General features: G+C 41.4%; 1 protein-coding gene across 1 annotated transcript in view; it reads right to left on the bottom strand.

Annotated features, from left to right (window-relative positions):
• Positions 1-20,657, bottom strand: part of TBC1D22A (TBC1 domain family member 22A) — a 117,747-nt gene that overhangs the window by 86,032 nt on the left and 11,058 nt on the right. Inside the window, exons 3-5 of the mRNA XM_082239707.1 lie at positions 19,208-19,545; positions 17,743-17,922; positions 2,674-2,744 (exon numbers count right to left, since the gene is read on the bottom strand). Of these exons, the coding sequence (XP_082095833.1) occupies positions 2,674-2,744; positions 17,743-17,922; positions 19,208-19,545 (589 nt within the window). The remainder of the gene's footprint in view (positions 1-2,673; positions 2,745-17,742; positions 17,923-19,207; positions 19,546-20,657) is intronic.

Below are 20,657 nucleotides of genomic sequence, written 5' to 3'. Positions count from 1 at the left end.
CCCATTTTATCTTTCATAAGCCACTCTTATTATGTCAGTCTGAGAAAAGGAAGAGGTCACACCCCAGACCTAAAAAGGAAGAATCCACAGGTGTAGCAGGCCCGGCGACAATGGCGAATTTCAAATGTAACCAACTTGGTCTAATAAACCAAGGCTTATTCGAACAAGGATTTTAAGGGGATTTTCATCTGTTGTAAGGGGAATCTTTCAGGGTTTGTTAAACTTCCAATTACAACCAAATTGGGGAACTGATTTCATATCAATTTGATATTCTGGTTTGTAAGTAGAGATTATATCAGTGTTATTATTCAAATGCAATGGGTGGCTGTGGTTTAACAAAACCGGGAAGATTTGCATTATGGCTTACAACCAAAAGGAAGAGCAAGTGTGCAGGGGGGGGGGGAGTCATAATTAAAAAGATCACTATGTCTGAACTTGGTCAGTGACTCATCCAAAGGCGGCCAGCGAGCTTCATGGTTCATCTGGGCTCTGGGCTCATGTCTCTCTCACAGAGATCCAACATTTTATCTGTTACACTGGTGCCAAGGATATGAATAAAAGTTCCCATTATTGGAATGTTTCTACGGGCATTTCATTTTCAGCACCAATCAGGACCAGCCATTAGGCAGCAGCCTCAAGAGCCAGATGTTGGGGACAGGAAGTGGCAGTGAGGTTTCGGAAAATAGCTGTGTGAAACACACCCTTGATCTCTGATCCCTAGCTAGCCTGCTACTCTCAAGTGTAGTACAGAACACTGTTTCCATGGCATTATTGACAACAGATCTAACAGCTAGTCCAAACAACTTTTGCATTTTGAATAGGTGGCGCCATCCTTTTGTTTACTTCAGGCTACAAGATGTCTTGGACCAGCCCTGACACCAGCTAAACATTTCTGTTGAAACAATAAGCTGAAGAAAGACAATGTTTCCCAGATATTGTATCAGCTCCAGATGCAATCTCTAGAATTCAATATTTAACCTTATGCAAAGTAGTGAGCTAGGATATTAAGATGTCAAGACTGCATTTCTTTTTCAGGAGTCTGTACTCTTCAGAATACATTATTTGTCCCATTAGAAAGCAATTTAATTTATGACTAAATATACCAATATTTTCCTTAGAACAGAGGCATTTGCTGCTAATCAGTTTCAAAGATTAATCAACACACCCTCTCTTTTAGACAAGTTCAATATCCTGTTCCCTCGCAAGCCATGTTTTATTTTTGCAGGTAAGAAAGCACACATTAGCCACTAGTTCAAATCATTTACCTCTCCTTCTGGCTTTAGGAGATCTTACAGCCTTATTTAAAATTATACTTCAAGGGCTCATCTGTGCATGTGGACAAGTTAGAAGACATTCAGATAAAATGGGGGTGCTTATGTCAAACTAATGGCTATTCAGAGAACCTTTGTTCTTTTTTCTAATTCTAATATGTTTTCTTTTTACTGCCGATTCTTTAAAAAACACACTTACTGACTTATATTTAAAGCTCTCCCTTCACCATGCAGTCTCAGGGCGGGTTACAAACATTTCAATACAACATTAAATAAAGCATTACTTCTACTACATAAGATCACTACCATGTCAAATATTCAGAGACTAGGGGACAAAACGGTAGAGAAGTGCTCAATAAGAAATCCATCTTAGGGACATTGACTTTGGGTAGGAAACATGGATTCAAGGAAGCAGGGACAAGGAAGGAGTGTGGAACGTTATACAATTTCTGCCTTGCTTCTTTAAAAAAATCCCAATCTAATCAAAGTAATAACCTTGCAGCCAACATGGCTTATAGCTTTTCCCATTCTTCTATCAAGCCAGCATCATAGGGTAAATAGATGGCCTAACTCGGCTTGAACTTCAGGATGAAGAGTCAGCATTTTAAATGTATACTTTACCAGGGGAAGAAAAAAAAACAGCTACTGCATTCTGTGTACTTAATTTTAATTGCAAGAGACTACTTATTAAATATTCACTGTTAAGAGCTGCATCTGAATTTTGGATTAGAAAGCACTAAGCCTAGAAATTTATCGAGACTCATTAGCAAGAAAGAATCTTTTTAAACACTGGAAATCAGACCTTCTGAAGTGAACACTTCACATTCCCCACAGATTGATCTTCCTCAAAAAAAGGGGGGTAAAAAAGAACGCTGTTTTAAGTCTTCTCTAAAAAATTCAACAGTGCTAAACTGCGGGATGTGTAACTTGGAATGTTAAAAAGCCAACATGAATATTCGCTGATGAAGCAGAATTCATGTTCATTTGGGTGCAAGATACCATAGATATATACACCTTCCTCAAAACATTTTGCCACTAAGCAAGGAAACAATTCTACTTAACACCAGTATCAATAAACACCATTTTCTAATTTACACCAATACTGTAAGAAACACATATTCACATAGTTGGAATATACTTAACTTTATTGTTTGAAACTAATTTTTTATTTAACACTACAAGGCATTTAGGAGCAGGGGGAGGGAGGGCAACAAAGAAAAATACAGCACTTGTCATGATTTACTACTCTATTCTCTTATGACAAACCAAGCTTGAAATTGAGAACAGAACAACGTCCTTTTTGTCACACTGTTTTGGAGCGCTACTGATTAGCTATGACTCAAGCAAAATTATATGTGGTGAGAGAAATAACACTATCATCACAAAATACTGAAGTACTTACTGAAAGGAGCTTCCATGTAATTGGCCGAACTGCTTTTGGGATTCCTGACCAGCTCAACTTCCGTAATTCTTCTACTCTCCCAACAAAAAAGAAAGAGCAAACTTCAGTTAGAAACCAGCACCAAAAAGCATTCAAATTAAGGCCACTTGAAGAGAAAAATACCAAGTTATATATCAAGCTATACAACATTAACAAGTTACCGTATTTTTCTGTCTATAAGACGTCCCCATGTATAAGACACCCCCTTTTTGGGGGGGGCTCAGATTTAAGAAAATGGGGAGAGATGGCCCAATGTATAAGACAGTGTTTCCCAACCTTTTTTGGGCAAAGGCACACTTGTTTCATGAAAAAAATCTCGAGGCACACCACCATTAGAAAATGTTTAAAAAATTAACTCTGTGCCTATATTGACTATATATAAAGTAATTCTCTTTAATAGGAATCAAAGAAACACAAAGAAACACAGAAATATGAAAAATTATAAAATACTTTATTCAGTGTGCAACCTGGGCCTTTTTCCCTCCCCCTTGCCTTCCTTCTGTGCCAACCGCCAAAAAGCCAAGAATCGTGGGACCGCCGGCGGAGGGGGGGAGGGCAAGCGGAGGCAGCGGCGAGCCCCGTTCCTCCCCATCCGCCCCATTCCGTGCAAGGAGTGCGAACAGGTGTGAGAAGGGGGTCAAACCTGCGGGCCGGCGCCGGGGAACCTCCAAGCTTTGGGGGTGGGGGGGGAGGAGGCAGCAAAGCGAGGCAGGAAGGAGAGCGCGGCTTGGCTGGGTGAGCTTTGGCAGGGGCAGGGAACGAGAGCCGCGAGGCGGGCGCTGCGGACGGAGGCGCTGCCCGCCGAGCTCGCAGGCAGCCAGGCAGGCAGACGGCGAGAGCCCCGCGCTGGGTAGCCTCTCCTCGCCGCCCCGCCTCTCGCCGCCCGACTCGCCCGCCTCCCTCCGGGGACGGCGCCCCAATCAAAAATTTGACTTAAAAAAAAAACTTTCGAATTTTTTAATTTTTCCCACGGCACACCAGGCAACATCTTGCGGCACACTAGTGTGCCGCGGAACAGTGGTTGAAAAACACTGGTATAAGACACCCTCTAATTTTTGACATTACTTTTAAGGAAAAAAACCTAGTCTTATAGACGGGAAAATATGGTATATGTCATACAAGGCACTGTGCATGAAGCATAAGAACAGTTGACCACAACTTTGGGCTCTAAACATCATCACTGATAAGGGGGGGGGGGACATGGATCCTGTGTCACATTATCCTAAAGAACAAAAATAAGGATCTTCAGTAGGTCTGTAACAAAATTAACAGTTTGATCTTACAGCACCCCAGCAGAGGGAGAAAAACCTTTATCACAGTACAGTTGCACTGCACTTTGGAAACTTCGCAGCAATAAGGAAGGATGTGGCCATCCTACAGACACTGTGGAACTACAACTCCCATCAACCCTAGGCAGCATAGCCAATAGTCAGGGAGCCGGAGTAGTAGTTAAAAAACATTTCAAGAATGGCAGGTTCTCCCAGACCTACTTCAGGGCTACTTTCAAAGCCACAGGGCTGGTCACATCCCTTTATCTTGGGAAATAAATAATAAATAATAATAAATTTTATTTATATCCCGCCCTCCCCAGCCGAAGCCGGGCTCACATACTGCAATTTACTGGCACATATGCAATCTGAACTGGAATTATATGGCACATTGCATCCACTAAAGTCACCTACAAGATAAAGCTGCCTTCATAAAGCATAGATCATACAGGTGTTGCAACTCAGACAGAAATATATGGAATTTCACAGTTGTTACTGAAACCATGCTGTCTCCTTCTGTTTGCTAACAACTGACCAGTGAAGACTATACAATCTGGAATGGAACTGATAATTTCTTAGCTTGTGTGGCACTTATAAAAGGCACCCTATCATGAAGCAAGGTGAAGTGGATTGTCTTGAAAAGCCAGCTTACATCTTATTTTTATATTTTTTAAAAAATGTTATAAAACACCACCTATATAATCCCATACATGGAACAGGCAGAATAAGGAGGCAGAATAAAATGGCCAACCATGGCAGATTCAGATGAAAGGCATCTCTCCAGTATCGGGGTAGTGCAATCATTTTTATTTATTTTATAATTTTATTTATTGAATTTATATACCGCCCTATACCCGGAGGTCTCAGGGTGGTTCACAGAAAATATCAACATAAAAACCACAATAGATATAATCAGAATGAAAACAACAACCCAATAACACACACCCAATAACACATTTTTTAAAGGGCATAGGATGTCAATCAGATCAACCAAAGGTCTGGTTAAAAAGGAACGTTTCTGCCTCACACCTAAAGGTGTATAATGAAGGCGCCAGGTGAACTTCCCTGGGGAGAGCATTCCACAGACAGGGAGCCACTGCAGAGAAGGCCCTGTTCACGTGTTGCCACCCTCTGGACCTTTCGAGGAGGAGGCACATGAAGAAGGGCCTCAGAAGATTATCTCAGGGTCCAAGTAGGTTCATATGGAAAGTGGCAGTCCTTTAGGTATTGCAGTCCTGAGCCGTTTAAGACTTTATAAGTCAAAACCAGCACTTTGAATTGGGCCTCAAAACAAATTGGTATCCAGTGCAGTCGGACCAGGATCGGTGCAATATGCTAGAAAGCCATGGTGTCATATGTACTTATTGTGCTGCCACTGCTAAAACACTGCCCCCCCTCTCCATTTTACCCTCACGACCACCCTGTGAAGTAAGCTAGGCTGAGAGACAGTGACTGGCCCCAGCTCACCCAATAGACCTTCATGGCTGAGTGGTGATTTGAACCCTGGTCTCCCAACTCCAAGTCCAACACAAAATGCTGGCTCTCTTTGATCACACCCTGTTATAACACCTGGCAACTTGGAGAGAAACATATTTTTAATACAGTTTAGTATAATGCCATTTAATATAAAAGAGGGAGTTATCTTCAATGTCACATTCTAAATTCTCCCTCAAAGCCCAATTCGAAAATCAAGTTGTCTCGTCCTACTATAGCACAAGATATATTAATAGAAATATTTCAGCACATTAGGTTGATTACACCTTATTCCATCTATTTCAAGAAGCATTTAAGCATTACTTGCAATTTTAAACATCATTTTAGCAAGCAGCAGATTAATGCAATTATATCTTCTTAGGCACAACACATTCCTGAGACTATCCCAAACACCAGTAGTCTTGGTAGGTAGATAATATCAAAGTTTATGACACAGCGGAAGCTATGCCATAAATGCTGTCTACAAATGCTGGATGTTTCTGGTAATTCAAACGTTCTTAAAAAGAGGCTGGCTGGCCAGCATTGCTGAGGAACCTGAATAAGGTTCACAGATCCACTGCCAACTATGTATAGCCAAGAAAGCCATAGATACAAGCTAAGAAAATAAAGCTATAGAAGCAAGTCTCAAAACATACTTGAACAATAAGGCAGCAAGCCAATTCCTCAGCAGGCCATCTTGTATTTGAATTAGAAAAAGGTTCACCTTTCAGAAGTGTCATGGAGCCATCTGTTAGAAAGACCAGGAACCTCTGCCCTCATCCCTGCAAGGCTAGTCATAGTCTGCCCACTTGTGACTTCTTGATGCACATGGCCAGAATCCAAAAGATGCAGTAAAAAAAGGTTGCATTAGCATTCAGGATTTTTCTTCCTTTAGTTCACCGGTCCCACTCATTTTTTAAAAAAAGTTGGGCGAGATTGGTAAATAGCCAGAGACAGGGACAGTGGACAATAAGCACACGGAACTAGTATGCTGCATTTTGGCAAGCCCAAGAATGAAAAAGGTACTGGATTTGCAAGAAATTCATTTGTATCTAGGGACAAGGAGCTCAAGATTAAACTTCTCCTTGCACCCCGCAGTTCCCCTCGTGTGGCCCGCTAACCCAAATATGCTCCAGATGATTGAAGAACCCTCTAGGGCAGAATTTGGAAGCATGCAGATGGGGGAAGAGAAATCATAAGTCCCACTGTGCAAGTGGATCTTCATTGCACATGCAGGCAGACACATCACTGGATATCACCCATTTTCTCCTGAGGTTTGGCTACTTGACAGCCTTGTCTCTACTGAGCCAAGAGATAATTAATGCAAGCTGTATCATTACCAGATGCTGCAAGTGCATTTAAGAGACCTGTTTGCCTAGCAGTTGATCCCTTCATAAATGCAGAGAAGGGTGTTGAGTTCCTCCCCCTTTAAAAAGACTACATCAATGAGATTAGGAGTGGACAACCTTTTCCCATAAAAAAGCTGAATTCTCTTGGAAGGAATCTGTCAACAAATGTGCAGGGTCAGAAATGGCAACAGATGGGACCAGGAATACTTTATACTCCCTCTCTTGTTCGTCTTTGATTTTCCTGCTAGGTAATCCTACCTCAGCTGGTACACTCTTCCCTCCCCAGCAATCCCAATTATGATTGAACATGTTACTGCTAAGTTTTTCCTAAGTTTAGTAACAGCAGAGGGTGACAATTTTCATCAGGATGGTGAGAGGAGGTTCTTTGTGGAGGGAGAGGGAGAAAGGTTTAAAATTCTCTTCTATCCGTAATCCATGTGATAAGGAGCAGTTGAAAAGAAGATGGACTGCAGAAAAGATTAATCCTTCTTCTCCCTGCTTAAGTGGTATGTTGTGAGCCACAAAAGATTAGGAGTGGGTCAAAAGCAACCCACTGGGTGCAGATTGCACACTGTTGACAACCCAGCCAGATGGGTGGGGTGGGGTGGGGTGTGTGGGGTGTGTGTGTGTGTGTGTGTGTGTATATGTGTGTGTGTGTGTAGAGATAGATAGATATGTGTATATATATATGTATATGTAGATATGTGTGTATATGAATATATATGTAGATATATATAGATGTGTGTGTGTGTGTGTGTGTGTGTGTGTAGAGAGAGAGAGAGAGAGATTAGAGATAGATAGATAGATAGATAGATAGATAGATAGATAGATAGATGATAGATAGATAGATAGATAGATAGATAGATAGATAGATAGATAGCAGGTTTTGGTGTCTTCGGGTGTCTTCCCGTGTAAGAGTCGGGGTGTCTGTGCGACGTTTCGACGAGGTCTCACTCGTCATCTTCAGGCTGGTGCTTTCGGCTTCTTGTTACTGGAACAGAGCAGAGTCTGGTGTTTGAGTTCCTATAAATACTGTTGAGGGGTGTGGTGTATAGCCTCCAACGTTCTGGGCAGAGAGGAAGTTCCTAGATTAGTGTGCCTTTTCTTCTTTTGTTCCTTAATTACTTGAGGGATATCTTGGGTGATTTCATGAGTGATATTCTGAATATCACTGGGTGGGTCATTAATTACTTGAGGGATATCTTGGGTGATTTCATGAGTGATATTCTGAATATCACTGGGTGGGTCATTAAGTGTAGATTAGTTGCTAAAGCTCTCGTGTCTTGACCTCTTGAGCTTGTGAAGAGTTTTTCTGAGAAGATGGCTGTGCTGCATTTAGTTGTGCTCTGGCTTGGCTTCGTGTATAGGGGCGAGCTATGGTTTTTTGCCTTGTGCCAGCCAGATCTGTGTAGGGATTGCAGGGGGGTGCAGCATCCGGAGGTGCCACTATAGTTTGGTTGCTGGATGGAGTCTGTAATATGTCTGTGGAGAGGGTCTGGGTTTGGGTCTGGTGTGGTTGATTGGTGACGGCGTTCTGTGTGCCTCTGGTTCTGGTGTCGGTTTTTGTGGGGAGGGCTAATTTCCAGATGTCTGGCAGGCGGGACGTGTCGTCACGCTTGTTCATGTTGTGAGGGTGTTTCTCTATCTCGATGGCTTCCATGATTATTCTCTTGTGGTGATGTTCCATGTTAAAGAGCAATTTGGAATCTGCAAAATTAATTTCGTGTCCTGTTTCTTTCATGTGTTGGAAAAGAGAGGAAGATAGATAGATGTATACAAACAGAGAGAGAGAGAGAGAGAGAGAGAGAGAGAGAGAGAGAGAGACTTGTTTATTGGAAACTGTGCATAATGCCCAGAGAATGTACAAAATACAAATGTGATACTTGCATTCCTCCTGGAAGACTACACATGACCAGGAAATGTGCACAGTCCCTCTTTATGGACAGATTATTATAACATTCTCCATGAGGCCTGGTAAATGTGCAGTGGCCACACATTACCTGCTCAACTTACAGTTACCAGTACCTTTACATCTACAAGAGATCTAAGGGCATTTCCAGTGCACATTTTAGCATATCTGAGGTATCAGTGAAATCAGAAAGGTCTTAACCAGTCAGTGACCTCACTTCAAGCATTTTTCATCTCATCTTCCAATCTCTCTGCATTGCACACTCACTATGCAGACAGACAAAGAGATCTGCTTCCATGCTATCAAAGAATCAGAAGATTTAAATAATGGGAAAAACAAGTATTTGTTCAAATACTTTTACTCAAAACACAATTGCTGTGTTTTCCAACTGCTTGTCTATTCATTACAGAATACTTACGCATAAGTTTGTTTACCTGATCTAATCTGTTTGTGTACATACATTCTGTTTGAATGGGGAAGGGGGAATAAAGCCATTGTTGAGGATTTTTCCTGCAAATACTTAATTCTCCTTTTACATTTCATTTCAAACATTTCCACACAAGCTGTGCTCTGCAGAAGGATACATGACATTGAGTAGACGCCCAGATATTAGAAGCATCTTCTCTGAGATATTACTAAGCTTTTCTGTTGTAAAATTTCTCTAAAAAGAAGCTAGGATAACTAAGTTTTAAACCCTAGTTAGTAGAGCACTAAGTTAGGGCCACAATGGCCTGGCTTTATGTAACGCTAAGCCAAACCATGATGAATTGTGACTTCAGATAGCTCAGCTGGTAAAGCATGAGATTTTCTACACCGACTGACTGTATCTATTCAGGAGCCATTCCCAGCCCTACGTGGATATTCAGGAATTAATCATAAATGCTTTTATCTCATCTTTCCTTTAGTATGTAAAACACATGGGCCACCACTCCCTTTAGGGGTTTTAACATATTGGAGAGTTGAACACTGCTCCAATTCCAGAAATTTTGCGCTTTACTCTCCCTCGTCTTAAATGAAAAAGACAAAGACTGCATTTCACAATAAGTGTTTTAAAAGTTTAAATCGAGGCTTTAACATATTCCAATAAGGATATAGTGTCAAATATTACCATCTGCTTTGTGCATATAAAAACAGTTTTGTCTGAAATCAACTGTAAACAAACACTTCCAAAAAGTCTAATTGCATACACTACTCTCTCAATACTGCTGATTTCACAGCCAATGTTCTACAGGATTTAATTAGGAAAAGGTTAATATTGTATGGCATCATATGGACCCTCTTTTTCTAGCTTCCCATGACTAAAATAGCAAAAGTCTATACAGGTTTACGATGATCACAGGCAAGACATTTTAAAAAGAGAAAGCTGGTTGCTTCTTAGTAAACAACTGCAAACCACTACTTTGATCATGCAACAGCAAGATTACTTTCACAATACTACAGAAGACTATTAGCAGGTGCAAATCCAACACATTATTTATCTCTGCAACAGAAGAAGAAGAGGAGTTTGGATTTGATATCCCGCCTTTCACTCCCTTTAAGGAGTCTCAAAGCGGCTAACATTCTCCTTTCCCTTCCTCCCCCACAACAAACACTCTGTGAGGTGAGTGGGGCTGAGAGACTTCAAAGAAGTGTGACTGGCCCAAGGTCACCCAGCAGCTGCAGGTGGAGGAGCGGGGACGCAAACCCAGTTCCCCAGATTACGAGACTACCGCTCTTAACCACTACACCACACTGGCTCTCAGGTTGTCTGCAAGTATTTCAAATGCTAGGTTTTTAAAATGAGATAAAAAAATAGAAAGATCCTATAAAATGAAAATGAAATGAGAAAAGATATTGCTCAAAGCAAATAATCTGACACCCGTTACCTCAGGAATCCATTTTGTCACACATCCTAATGGTTAAGAGGACATGGGTCCTGCCTATGGTTGCTGGTTGTGGTCACTGCCAGATACACAACCCAGTCCCTCAGATGTGCTAATCCGACAGGGAACAGTGCTTGCATTACAAATGGGGAGGATCCAAAATGGCAGCCAAATGGCACAGATCACATAAGAGGCTCAGCAACCTCCCTTCCAAAAACTGCCTGCTAGTGGGATATTGATTTTGGATGCAGTGCAAATTATTTGAAGTTAAATTGGGGTGACCTGGGTGGGTAAGGTTTATTGCATTGTACTCCAAAGTAACCTGCCCAAGAAATGGAGTAAAACCTCATCCTCTCCAGTTTGCCTTCTTTGAAATGTATCACGCATCAGAAAAGGCTTGGGAAATGTGCTTCAACCACTGGTTGAGTGAGTTTGCTGTCATATTTAGAATAAATAGCCTGGCAGCACCCCCACAGCAGCCACTTTTGGACAGGCCACAAACCCCACTGCCCATTTTGTGATGGTGCCAACAACACTCTCAAAATTTCCAATGTGTCCATAAAACCCAAATGGTTGAGAACGCTTGGTCTAGAATCTGATCCATTTAATATGATATGCTCAAGTTTCCTAAGGCACACAGGAAAATGTTCAACAGTTTAGCTGCTGGTATATCTGAGTATTTAATTTCCTTTGCTGAGCAACAGGGTATCAAACAGCCGAAGCATCAAACCTTGCCCACACCCATCCTGTTAAGTGCTATTAAGTCAATTCTGAACATTCTGCATGTACTTTAAGTAGGATTTCCTCATTCTTATTATCTTGACCTGTAAGGAGTGGCATGCCCCCAATCTTTAGATTCCAATAACAGTGGTACCTCAGTTTAAGAACAGTCCAGTTTAAGAACAATTTTGTTTACAAACTCAGCAAAACCAGAAATAGTGTCTTGGTTTGAGAATTTTACCTCGGTCTAAGAACGGAATACGAACGGTGGAAGGGCACCGGCGGCGGGAAGCCTCATTAGGGAAAGCGCACCTCGGTTTAAGAATGGTTTTGGTTTAAGAACGCACTTCCGGAACGGATTAAGTTCATAAACCGAGGTACCAATGTAATTGTTCAGCATTTGTTTCAAACTCCCCTCTTTTGAATGAGCAATGAAAACCCCCATAACATGTCATCTTCTCCAATTGGCCTTGCATTGCATAGTCAGATCCAACACAGGCTTCACCCATTCCAAAGGTGGCATTCATTCTCCCTGCCAGACAATGTCTATTAAAAAGGACAGAAATTCAAGAGACTTTCCAGTTGGAAATGTCTGGCCACTCAATAAGTGCCCTGGTCCTTTGTTCTTGGACTAATATGCACATGGATACAATGGCAGTCTGCCATCTCTCCTACAACAACAAACCTTTTCAAAAAAGCTTGAAAATCAGAGGGCTCTTTGAGCCATGTCATCACAACCTTGAAATGGAAGAGCCCTGGCTTTTTTATGTGATGGGGATTTAATTGGTCTTTGCAGAAGTGGGCTGTCCTACAGGTCCGTTTTCCATGAGGAGTTTCTGGAACCAAGCAGATTTATTTTAACATACAGAAGCAAACCTGAAAAGCTAGAAAAACAAGTGATAGCCATTAAAGTAACAGGACAGCTAGGATGCTAGTTTGAGAGGCACCAATTTTCTTGTTAAAAAAACAACTAATGGAGAAAAATATATAATGATGAAAGTGATGATGGAAAATGTCAAGAAATCTTACAGGGATGTTCTCTGACAATAAGGGCATTTGTGAGGTATATAGCAGCTCATTTTCTTTTGCGAGAAAAATTCCATTGGTAGGAGTAACTCTTCCTCCAGCTGCCAGGGAGAGAAGTACTCCAGTTGTTTTAACTAAAAACCCAGACTTCATCCACACTCCGTTTTTCCTCTTAAAAGGAAGACAACAGCAATGACCAGTGCTTTTTCTCCTCTCCCTTTTTTGCTTTAGACCCAAAAAATTTAATGAGCCCAGGGTCTCTAAGCAACATCAAGAGGGTGGAAGAGAAATTACTTTTGAGTGTAGGGATAGGGAACATTAAGGTATCACAAAGAATATCTATCCTGATGTAGCCATCAGACTGAAATGTCTCTAACCAAGTGTTTTAACAAAAGCAATGCACAGTGCTTCTAAAGCAGATGGAGAGAAACATTTTAGTCTGTCCCATAATATAAGGGTTGTTCTATAAAACTGATGATAGAAGAGATCTGTGGAGGACAGATGAAGCAAATTCACAAAGGGAAATAGCTTCACACAATCAATGTAGCGATGGCCACTACCTTGAATAGCTACAAAGAGGCATTTAGACATGTCTTCTACAAATTTGTATTAGTCATCAAGTTGGACCCGTAAATGTTGCTGTGCAACTGTTCCCATTCAGGGTGCCACCCACCCACAGATGCCTTCTTCCAGGAATATTCCACTCAATTTCCCTTGCCCCAATTTCCACCAACCATCAGCCAAGCATTCAGTACCCACTGAACAATTTCTGTCCACACTAGGCTATTTTAGGTTGCCCTGCTAAAATCGATAATTAGAAATGGCAGCCAATTTTGCCCTAGCACTACAAGCCTCAACGCAAGCCATAAGGGCCCTGCTGGATCAACCATAGTCCCATCTAGTCCAGCATCCTGTTCTCACTGTTACCAACCAAATGCCTATGGGAAACACAGTAACAGGATCTGACCACACCAGCGTTCTCCACACCTGAAGCTCCAAACAAATGGTGTTCAGAAGCATACTTGCTCCAATAGTGGAGGTACAGCCTAGCCATTAGGCTTGTCCTCCATGAATTTGTCTAATCATCTTTTAAAGAAATCCAAGCAAGTGGCCATCACTACCTCTTGTGGAAGCAAATAGTTTTAACTCCTTCTCCCAGACAAGAACCTATTCCTGCTCCTCTTACACAGGAATCCCTATTTTTCCTGGAAGGGCAGGGAAAGATGACAAGTAAGCCAATACTTTAAGCTTCTCCAACCTCTCCTTATTAGGGAAGCTGTAGGAAACAGACCATAGGAATTTTCAACAGCCAGAGCTAATAGATTAACTAGGTAGGCTCCAACAGGTTTTCAGAAAAGGGGGCAAAACCTACACATTCCTGAAGACCAACTGAATTCATTGGGGCTTGCATATCTAGTTAAAAAATGTTTGAACCAGCTATGTCAATTTTGTGTTTCTACCACACAATCCTCATTTAGTCTGTGGCAGATTTACGTTGAAACAAATACCATATTACTTAACAGCAATATGATTCATAGAACTATACCACACAGTTGCATGGCAGAACATCTCTCTCTATTATAAATTATAGGGCCACCCAGCTTCAAACTAATGGGTACTGCCAGATTGTGGGTCTCCTTGAAATCACACACATAACTCAATGCAGTATTGTGCTCAAAACCAATATCCATTCTTCTATCACTTCCCTTTAAGTATCATATTTCTAGAATCAAAATTTTAAGGGTCCCCACAATTCCTGCACATGCATTATCCATCCTGCGACATCAAACAGTTAATTCAGCAAGATGAATGCAAATCGCTACATGAAGTAGCGGTTTGCATGAACAATTAAATGATAGACATGATAAACTAGATTTATAAGCTTCACATCCTTATTAAAAAGAATCCTAGCATAATTTAACTATAAAGAACTAGAATATTCTTCCAAGACAATAGATTCATGGAACTCCAGCTCCCCCAACAGCATCTGGGAAGTCAAACAGCACATACAGAAAATGGCTTTTATAAAAAGGCTTGATATCACTATGGAAACGACTGCAAGCATTTTTTTAAGAGTAATAGCTCTGTTAGGTGCTTCATTAAAAAAAAAAAATCCTAGCAAATAAAGCCCTTAATCTTCAATGAAGCAAACGTGTCAGTTGAATGCATACAGAAACTGATAAGTCAAATACAAGTGTGCTGAAGGAGTTAACCTGTTCAGAAAGAAATCTAGACAAAAAAAGCAAGCTTGATTAGCTAACTAGGGCAGAAAGTTGGAAAATTTAATAGTGAAATAGATGAGGTGGAGATGTGAAGGAAACAGAAAATAACTGCATAAGAGCTTAAGTGAAAGGAAGCACAGAATGTTTAGAAGATCATTAAGAGAGAATTTTAATGTGGGTGGTCAAAAGGGCAAATGAGAGCTGTAGAAATAAGTGTTGATCTGCATAGCAATTGTACTTCATAAAACTTCCTTCCTATACAAGGTTTTTTTTTCCCCTCTGGAAACATTTATAGCTTGTACAGAGTATTTTTAAAATGCAATGCTTTTCACTAACGTTTTTACTCATCCCCCTTGCCAAAGAGGAAGAATGGTGCTAGCTGTTCTGGCAGCAGGAAACCAACCAAGATGCTCCTCAGCTCCCCACTGCCAAAATGATACCCCACTCCCCCCCCCTAGCTCCAAATTTCTGAAGCTGAAAAAGAGATTACATCAGATGAATGCCCTTTACAGTGGTACCTCTGGTTACAAACTTAATTTGTTCCGGAGGTCCTTTCTTAAGCTGAAACCGTTCTTATCCTGAGGCGCACTTTTGCTAATGGGGAACACACCTCTGGCACGTGATTTCCATTTGCATCCTGGGGCAAAGTTCACAATCAGGAGCAGCTACCTCCGGGGTAGCGGAGCTCGTAACCTGAAGCGTTCGTAACCAGAGGTACCACTGTACTTCCTGCACTGGTGTTGGTTGGTTGGCATCCATCTGTCATGAGAGACAATGGAGTGCACCTCTAGGGGTGAAGTCAAACCACTATAGAGAACTTCAGGAACCAAGACATTAATCCTACATATACCATCCTGGGAGTAACCCAACTGAACATAGGACTTGAACTTCCACACAGTTGCACGGAACAGGAAAAGTAAGTACATAGTAACCAAAAGGTTGTGTTTGATGACCAAGGCTAGCCAAGATTTGAAGACTCTTGCTTTCTCTCAATTGATGAGACAAGTCCCCGGCAATTACAAAATGCCCGGAAAGCCTAATGCCACATCCTTGAAAAAAACAATTTAATTCTAAAAATTAAGCAAGCTCCAAATTTGTCTGTAACCTGGCCAAATCTCTCAACAATTGAGTCCCATTATTGAGAGGTATAAAGGCATTTCACTGTTGCAATTCCCATGATCACACTTCTTGTACATAAGGTGCCTAATGGTTTTACAAACTATCTGTCGTTCAGGAGTGAGGTAGGAAAGCTTATGGCATATTAGAGCTGGCTTAATGGTATTTGCTGCATTTTAGAGACAGCCCACCAAGCCTGACACTCACCACCTAAGCACATGCTATTGAAACTTATGGTTCTCTGACCAACAAGGCACAGAAAAAGCAAGAAAGAGCAGAAATCTGAGGCACTAAAAAGATCTAGTCATTAGGGAGAGATAAACACTGGATGGAGAAAGGCAGCGAGCAGCTCTTCCTTTTTTGTAGTGCAATTTCCATCTTTTCCTCCTCTTGGAGGGGGAGCTTTCAGAATTCAGCATAAAGTACAAGGAATTGCGTCCACCTCTTGCCTTCTTAGAAGCATCTGGAAAGTGAAACAAGATTCTGCCCCTCCCTCAAGCCTGTGTGTCCTGGGAGGTGAAATTCCAGTCCAATTTCCACAGGAGAGATACTGATTATCTGGATTCGTGCCAGAAAACAGCCTTAGTCACTCTGGTGGATGATTTGCGCTAGGGAATTGATGGGAGACTGCAATCTTACTGGTTTTCCTGCACCCCTCTGCAGCTTTTGATGCCATCCATCATGCTATCCCAAATCAGAGCAGGAGCTCATCTAGTCTTCACCATTTGCTCTATTATGGCAAAATGACCTCAGGGATTTTTAAATATCTTCTGTCAAAAAATCTTCCAAAATCCTTCTGCTGCCAAATACTAGGCTTATTTTCCTTCAGCCCTGATTTGATTCCCCAGCTCTTTCTAGATCAAATGTAAAGCTTATCACCACTCATGAACATTAATGAAAAAGCTCTGCATTTTCATTAATGTTCATGAGTGGTGATCAGCTTTACATTTGATCTAGAAAGAGCTGAGGAAGGAAATCAGGGGGGAAGACTAGGCATCACTTGGGGAATTTGAGAGGGGCTGCTACAAAATGTGGGTAACCAAATCAAACGCTGAAATGAAACTGATGTCATGGGCTTAACTTGGTTGTAAAGTGAACATGGATTTCAAATTGTTGCCAACAGATAAGCTGCCAGGCTTTCAAAAGAATCGAAGGTGACAGAACAAAGTAATGACTGGGGGGTGGGGGTGAAAAAGAATAACTCAGAAACTAAACATTTTCACTTTCCAGAATAAATATAAAATGAATAGGAAGGTATTCAATTTCAATTCAATTCAGTTCAAGTTCCCTGCTGCTCCCCTTGCCTAACAGAAGCGGATGTTATACAAAACAGTCAATGCATACAAGTTTATGTAGTTTATACAATTTATATACAGATGGTGCAATATAAACCTTTATTTACGTGAACAAAGTCCTTATCAGGTTATGAAATCAAGCCCTACTTTATAAAACCAGAATATTTGATTTCAAATCAAACACAATTCAAGGTGGCTGAAAGGGTGAGGGGCATGTCCACACCACAAACTTAAACATGTTTAACAACAATCCCTCTTTCCCACAGTACTCAGTGAACTGTAGTTCTGCGAGCAGGAAAGGAGTATCCTAACAATTCCCAGCACCCTTAAAAACTACAGTTCCCAGGATTCTTTGGGGAAAACTATGTATGCTGAAGTGGTATAAAAATGGACATTCATGAACAGTGCAGTTGAAAACAGAGAATAAATCTATGTTCAGTACCAAACACGTAAAAAGGGAATTTCACTGTAACACCAATTAAGACCTGCCATAAAACAGAATCACAATTTAAATTCCTTGAAAGGCTGAAATAGATAAGCTCAAAACTTTTGTTCCTTATGAAATAACAAAATCTCTAGAGAAGTACATATCACACTTCAGCAGGGCTCAAACTGCCAGAGATAACCTTGCTACACAAGACCCAACGTCAACTTAAAGCATGCATTGAAGAACCCACTACTTTTTGTCATATATCTGTAAGGTGGCAGCACTGCTGTTGTGACCTCTGGTCGCAACCCAGACCTCTGTCCTAACCCACCAGTTGAAGACCAATGGTTAAGCAGTACTCACCAAGGTTTGTGTTGGGGCCAGCCAGAAGTTGCTTGAATTTATCTAAACGCGATGCCTCTCTTTCCGATAGCATAGGGATACCTGAGCTACTGTGGTCTGTCACTCCACCCACCAGAGTAACAGTGGAGGCTTGTGGAAGGGACTGAGATCTTGGCACAGAAATAACTTCATCAGCACCATCTGTAGAGTATATAAAGGAGCAAACAGACAGACATCAAGTGATCTATTTTTTATAATGCAAATGTAAAACTTTAATTTAAAACAGAAAAATACTGGGACACAAGTATTTGTAACAGTTGTTTGGTTAGAGACAGAAAATGTTATATCCACTGTGGCTTCAAAACAGCTATAAAAATAGAACTCCCTGTCATCATGTCAATACCAAGAAACTCACGTTTGTGAAGAAGCAGCCGAGAACAACTGATGGGTTATTCATATAGAATGGCATTAAACACACACACTTCAAGTATTAATGTTTTAAATGGTTCCTACAATATTTTCTTCTATTAAACACTTCCACAGTGATGTAGCAGCGTTTCCCATTTTTTGCTTCCAAGACAAAGAGGAAACAGTGCTTTGTGTGTCTTAAAAACAACTCGGGACTCATTTCTTCAGGATTACATGAAAATACTAAAAACGCCTCCATAAATATAGTCATGCATGATATTTTTTGTATGACATGCAGCCTGCTACCAAGTATTCATGTCAAGAGTGCCTTGTTCGCAGTTCAGAGTAGAAAAACTTACTTTGTCCACTTTCTTATCTATGGTCCTATAACCTCAAAATTAGGACTGTCACAATGTGGTGTTCGTGGGGCTGCCTTTGAAGACAGCCTTGAGAAAGAAGATTACAATTATGAGGTTATGAAAGACAACTGGGTGTGTCATCAGTGCTTGAAAGCTCCACTGATTTCTAGTCACTTTGTGAACTCCAAACCAAGTGCTGGTGCTTAGTTTAAATAGTATATGCAGCAAGCTGCATTATACCAAGTCAAGACATTTGTCCAAGGCATTGTCTACACTGACTTGTAGGCGCGTTGAGCTTTGGCCCTACATGGCTTGGTGTCTGAACTCCTACTCCCTCCTCAACTTGCCCACACATATAGGTAATCAGGGAGAACCCCCTGCGAATGAATATCACATGCGAAGCAAGTGGTGACTGGAAAGGGGACTTCTCAATTAAATGGCCCTTCTGAGTTATGGTCCTTAAATGCCACTATTTGGATTAGTCCCATAGACATTAGTGGGGTAGATTTAGAGTCTAAATTACAAGAACTACTAGCACATTTTCCCAACTTCTCATTATTTTTATTTTTGAATGGATAACATGACCCTTTCCATTACTATCTGGCTTAAGAGGGAAGTGAAAGCTTCCAAGCCCTCAAGAAATCCTGGAACAAGGCATACACTATAGCTTTCAACCTAGAGAAACAATGAATGGCAATGGAGTTTGAGGTTTAATATACCTGCAGAACTTGATGTGTTGCTTTCACTGACAGATTTAACCAGTCTGCTGTCACCACACGCAGCTGAGGGCAGTTCTGAAAGCTGCTGTGGTTGCTCCTTTTCCACCTGTTCCTCCTGCAATTTGTGCTGTTCTTGTAATTTGCTGTGATTCTGAATTACTCTGTTAGCTGTTTCCATGACTACATCTGTGTTAAGGCTTTCTGCAGCCATCGCTAGGAGTTCGTCGTCGTCATCCCCGACATCCCAAGCATCGCTCGTGTTGCTTTCGAATTCTTGAAACGTGCTGATTTTCTTCAGTTTCACTGGAGTTGTTGGTGGCTTGGCTCCAGGTTTTAAGCTGTTTAAAAGAAAAACCAGCACTTTACACAAGAACAGGCACTTTTGTGCTTATTATACTACCTGACTAAGTAACTAGTTCATTCCAACTAAAGCAAAAAGTTATACTAAGGCTAGCCCAAATTCAACGGGACATATTTCTGAGAAGACTTGGTAAGAAGTGAGCTGCTAATCAGCAAACAATGTGCAGCTAACCAAAAATTAGTTAGATGTGCAGCTTTTTCAGTTACCATAGCATTTGGCATATCTAGTTACTGTGGTTTGTATCTTACTGCAAGGCCCTCCATCAGCACAACATGACTTCCTCTCCCTCCCTCTCCCTCATGTGACCTGCACCCACTCAAATCTGTTCTGGGGGTTCCCCCAACCCCCCAAAGCAGATTGGGGGACCACCAGGGGCATGCAGACAGATGAAGTTCTTGCACTAAGGGGGTGATTTTGCTGGATACAACCCCATTTTAGCTCCAACTAAAAGGATATTTCTGGATTTTAAATTTGAAGAGCAATGGAAGAGGCTGGTCTCAAGCTGGTGCTCAGAAGCAGTGATGCTGTGAAGAATGCCCGGCATATTTTGGACAAGGGTCTTGGACAAGGGATCGCTGTGTGGTGTAGTGGTTAAGAGCGGTAGCCTCGTAATCTGGGGAACCGGGTTCGCGCCTCCGCTCCTCCACATGCAACTGCTGGGTGACCTTGGGCCAGTCACACTTCTCTGAAGTGTCTCAGCCTCACTCACCTCACAGAGTGTTTGTTGTGGGGGAGGAAGGGAAAGGAGGATTGTTAGCCGCTTTGAGACTCCTTAGGGTAGTGATAAAGTGGGATATCAAATCCAAACTCTTCTTCTTCTCTGTGTGTATTTTTCCAGTTCATAAATAATAGCTTGTTCAAGAAGATACTTTGCACAAAATACTTTCCATCTTTCACATATTAAGTGCTACTTTCAAGCACAGCCTGCCTCTCCCTTCACTTATCCATTTCTTTTACATTGTGGTACTGCCCTCTCAAAGTGGAATAGAAAAGTTAACAGCCGAACGGCTCCTGGAACCTGGGTTGTGAGTGCCAAAACTGGGGGGGGGGGGGTGGCAACTCTTTTTATTGTTTTGATAAGCATGAACT

Source organism: Podarcis vaucheri (assembly GCF_965113315.1).
Source record: "Podarcis vaucheri genome assembly, chromosome: 10".
NCBI classification, from domain to species: Eukaryota; Metazoa; Chordata; class Lepidosauria; order Squamata; family Lacertidae; genus Podarcis; species Podarcis vaucheri.
This window is presented reverse-complemented; position numbering and strand designations above follow the sequence as displayed.